This window comes from Rutilus rutilus, assembly GCF_951802725.1.
Source record: "Rutilus rutilus genome assembly, chromosome: 21".
Taxonomy (NCBI): domain Eukaryota; kingdom Metazoa; phylum Chordata; class Actinopteri; order Cypriniformes; family Leuciscidae; genus Rutilus; species Rutilus rutilus.
This window is the reverse complement of record NC_140226.1, coordinates 34,564,202-34,569,325: the sequence shown is the minus strand read 5'-3', so window position 1 is coordinate 34,569,325 and position 5,124 is coordinate 34,564,202. Positions and strand designations below refer to the sequence as shown.

The window sequence follows — 5,124 nt, the reverse complement described above, 5'->3', positions numbered from 1 at the left end:
AGACAGACAGACAGACAGACAGACAGACAGACAGATAGATAGATAGATATTGCAGTATCACAGTAATTCAATTCAACACATTATTTTAAAGCGGCTTCACAGAAAATGTTTGTTTGAGTGTAAAGCATCTCTTCATTCCCTTCTGAGAACAGAGATATCATGTCTCTCTCTCTCTGACTTTCTGTGTGTGTTTCCTCCAGTTTCCAGGACATGGTGACGTTCTTCGGGCTCAAGCCCAAGTCTGGCGAGAAGGACGTTTCCCCAAACTACGTCTTCATGCTCTGGTACGAGTTCTGCAACGACTTCAAGAGCACCTGGACCCGCGAGAACAAGCGCATCTCCAAAGAGAGGTGAGGAACCGTGAGTGTGTTCAACACACACACACACACACACACACACACACACACGCAGGAACGCCGAGGGATGGTCCCGCTAACCGGGTCATAAAGCGAGACTTAGTGTGTCGGACCTCGAGCTCTTCTCTTTAATGCCCCTCGTGTCTTTATAATGCTCAAACCTTGCTTATTTTTATATATTCTAATTCATATATTTGTATATTTGTTTGGCAAGAGTACATGAACAGTTTCCACTGACCTATTTTTACAGTCAAACCAACATTTATTCAGACAGCTTCAACATTTCTCACATCATCAGTTTATTCGCTATAGTTTAGAGAATGGTAATAAAATATGAGCAGAACTCAGTTGATATTTGACTGGTTTTGTCCGTCCTTCTGTTAGACTGTCTCACACATGAATTATGTTGAATATCTGTCAGCTGTTAAATTTAACTACACAATTAGATAATACCAGTTTAGCTCAACCAATCACCAAGCAATGCTTCATTGTGTTCAGTCTGTGTGTAAAAAGAGCATTAGCAATTAAAGAAAACACACTTCAGCAAAACATGATCAGCTCAAAGTGTCGGAATCATTTTTGGTCCCAAATGTCACTGGTAGTCGCTGTATGAAGAATTATTGGGTATAATATGTCACAGTTTACTTTATTTTGCTCTCCTCACTTACATAAATGAACTATAGTGTCCTGATCACACTAGTGAAAAAAATATAAAAATTATATCTGGTGTCTGAATAATGTTTTGGTTTCACTGTATTTGCATTTTGGGATATTGCATAAAAAACAATGGATGGAAACGGCAAGATGAGCTTTAATTCTAAAAATACACATTAAAACGCTTGAGGCAGTACATTTATCCGATAAGACGTGCATAAACTACGACGGAAACACATTTACTGAATAAATCCCTCAAACCTCACGTGACTCAGCGTCAGCTGTGATTGGATAGCTGGAGTAACCAGTGGACCAATGGCATCGCAGCATCTCTAATGTTGGTTTGGTGTTTCTGAAAGTGTGTGATCAGAATGATTTGGTGTAATTCCCTCCAGAAGCGTCTCACACACACGAGTGTGTTCCCGAACACCAGCATCCGAACGCTAGAGAACACGACAGCGTTTACTGTGTTTCGTCTGACGCTCGAGACACACTCGTTCATGACGGAGGAGAAACAGCCGATTGCAGAAACTTACACTTTTATACTCATATTTTGCGCCAATTTCAAAGGAAGTGATGATGAAGTGAACACATGGGATGGAAACGCTGCTTTATTCGCAAACATTTAATGCCATATTACAAATTCACAACTTTTGATTGAAACATACATTACAGATCAGACTTTATTCTCACTTAAAATCATCTCAAATAATAAGAAAAGGCAACTCAGAATGAACATTGTGTCACTTTCATTCATTTACATTACAAGAAAAAATCTCTCTTGTGTTGATCAGAAGAAACACACACATGTTTGAGTGAGTAAATGATGACAATGTTTTTTTTCTTTGCTGAATTAATCCTTTAATTTTGTACTCTTTCATTTTAGACTTAAAGAAGCTCAGAAAACAGTCCAAAAAATCACAGCGGAGAAGAAAGTGGAGACGAAGAAGATCAACGAAAACAGCCTGGTGAGAAAACACACACAAACACACACACACTCTTCCTCATGTACGGCTGTTTACACGAGTTTAGTACATTCATAACACGCGTGTTCACTCTCATGTACGTCCAACACCAGAAGAAAGATCTTCAGATTCTGGAGGAAAATGTGCTTTAATAGTCACACACACACACACACACACACACACACACACACACACACACACACATACACATACACACACACACACGAAGAAGTCACACACACACACACACACACACACACACACACACACACACACACACACGAAGAAGCGAACACAAATGTCCCTTTCGTCACAGTTAGCCGAGTCAAAGTCCGGACTCAAATCCCATTAAATAAATGTGGGATTTAGTGGATTCAGAGGTAGATCACACAAAAGTTTCATCAAAAGCAAGTCTTCGGGAGCAACTAGAAACTATGTGGAAGTCAATAACAGCAGAGACTGGAACAATACTGTACAGGAAAACAAGTCCATAAACAATGCCAAAGGATGCCATACACAATATGACCTTTTTTTGTTTATTTGTGTGAATAAAGACAATATTTATTTGTTTCAGTTTATTATTTGCCTAATAAAATGACAATGCAATTCTTAGTTTTAAACAATTTTTTGAAAAACTCCTAAAATATTTGTGTTTTCTCTTTATAATGACAGGTGTTATTATATATTATATATAATTTTAGATCATTTAATTTATTCTATCTTATTTTTACACTTCATTCTTTCATAATTATAACATTCATACATTATGCTAATTAGATATTATTGTCATAATTTAATTATTATTGTTCTCAGCTGAGATATATCTCTTAACTTAATGTTTTCTTTAATTTTTTTTATATATTTTGTTTTATCTTATTTCAATACATTATTCTAATTATATATTTATTTATTCTAATTATATTATTGTTCTCAGTTTATATATACAAATGTATTTTTATGTGATCTTATTTTTTTTCCAGTTTTTAACCACTGTAATTAAAAAAAAATTCGATCTTATTTTTTCATACATTATTCTAATTAGATTATTATATATTCATTATTTTATCTTAACTTAATTTTTTTGTTTAATTTTACATAATTTTATTTTCATACATAATTCTTATTATATATTTAATTCTAAATATTATATATATATCTACTTTTTTTTTTTTTCATCTTAATTTTTCAGTTTTTAACCACTGTAATAGATTTGTCTAGTAATTAAATGAGATCCCTGAATTCACCAGATATTATTGATGTTAGAGTTATTGAATTATGCCTAGATCAGGTTTAATTTCCACGAATGAACCGATGAAACGAACGTTCACCTTGACTGCAATGCAAGTCGTTTTGGATAAAAGTGCATCAATGCAAATGTAAATAATTGCTGAAAATGTGTTTGACAGAAAGAGCGACTGCGGAAGAAAGAAGCCGGCGTGCCGTCCATCTGAAGCACGGCTGACCTCAGATCAGTGACCGCAGGAGCCGCTCCGAACACAGCCTCGGTTCTGCATGACCTTCAGTGAGAGGACAAACTCTTATTAAACACATTTAATGGGTCGTGAAGCAACATCAGTCTCTCATCAGCAGTGCCTCATATTCATCAAACACGGCCTCAGATACACAACTGAGTGAGTAGTTTCTGTTTTATACTAAAACATGTGAAGGGCCGACGTCTGTGTGTTTGAGCCGCAGTCGAACATCAGCGCAAGCCGTCGGCCCTGTTGCTCCACACCAGAATATACTTGATGACGTGTGACGCACTTTCACACTCTATGCAATATCCTGCGTTTGGAAAAGTGAACGTGCAGATCATGTCCATGCACATTTGCTGTCCAGCTTTTTTTATTTGAGAACATGAGAAATTAATCATATTTCAGTGAAATATTACAGTGTCTGTATATTTGATGATGTTTTTGTGTGTAAATGAGTGGATGACCAACTATTTATTCACAGGAGGAAGGTTTTGTTAAGGAATATGATGATATGAGGATTTAAGGATGTTTCCCTGTGAGGTCATATATGGTGAATTCTTTAATTTATCCAATTATTTTATGACAAGCCTAAATGTGTTTCCACTGTCAAACACGTTAAAAACTCCTGGAACATTATTATTACTGTCAGATTTCTGATTTTATTGACTTTTTTTTTTCTTTTTTTGTGATACTTTTTCATTTATTAGGTGCAATAAACTTTATCCTAAAGGAAAAATCAAAAGATTGTCAAAAATTCAAGAAAATGTGTCTTCTGATTTTTTTTTAAATTTTTTTTTTTGCATATTATTTTCATCATATTATCAAAAAATATTTACATTTTAAAATCACATTTAATCAATGGAATGATGCTTTTCATAATCACATTTACATCTTCTGTCAGTGTTTCAATAATGCAATATTCGTTACAAGTTTAGACAGACATAATTTGGTTTCAGTCGATTTTAAAGCATTTAATCGCCGACCTTCATGTGTTTGTCAGAGAGAGACAGAGGTCAGAGGTGAACATGTTTGACCTTTTATTAATATGATCTTCATACAAGCATATTATACACAACATCTGTACAACTTAAAAACAAAATGTGTGATAACTTTGGGTTTCACAACTAAACTGCAGATAATCTTTCAATGTTTTTATCTGCTATTATAAATAGAGGAATAGCATGAAGAAACTCACAGCATTCACAGCAATCCAGCAGAAACATGAACAACAGTGTCTCGTTCTGTCACATTAAATAAAGTCGTTCCACATAGTGGAAACTATCAGTCCTTAAACGCTCTACATGTGGAGATGAAGACATTCACCGTGAGGATCTTCATCTGGCACCATTACATCATGCACTTCAGTTCATAAACCTCTGAGATGTTTCACGTGAACGCATGAACGTCTGAGAAGCAAACGTCAGTCTGATCCACTGAAAGCATGACTGATCAAATGAGAGTAAGGCTTTTCCTTTCCATTTATAAAAGTAGAAATCCTCCATGCATCTCTCTGCATGTTTAATAACCATAACATGTTTAAAACAGAAGATTAAGATGAAGTGTGACATGTTTAACAGAATCTTAAAACCTGTTGATTGCTGGAAAATGAGTTTAGAAAGCATATGTGTGTCCCTGGATCACGTCACCAGTCTCGAGTCGCACGGGTTTATCTGT

At 35.3% G+C, this 5,124-nt stretch overlaps 1 protein-coding gene across 2 annotated transcripts in view; it reads left to right on the top strand.

The window, feature by feature from the left end:
* LOC311280427 (formin) overlaps window positions 1-4,216 on the top strand; it is a 75,291-nt gene extending 71,075 nt beyond the window's left edge. For both annotated transcript variants that reach the window (XM_084392583.1, XM_084392584.1), the window contains 3 exons: window positions 201-350; window positions 1,897-1,978; window positions 3,382-4,216. In XM_084392583.1, the coding sequence (XP_084248709.1) occupies window positions 201-350; window positions 1,897-1,978; window positions 3,382-3,426 (277 nt within the window). In that variant the 3' untranslated portion in view covers window positions 3,427-4,216. The remainder of the gene's footprint in view (window positions 1-200; window positions 351-1,896; window positions 1,979-3,381) is intronic.
* Window positions 4,217-5,124: the final 908 nt, after the last annotated feature.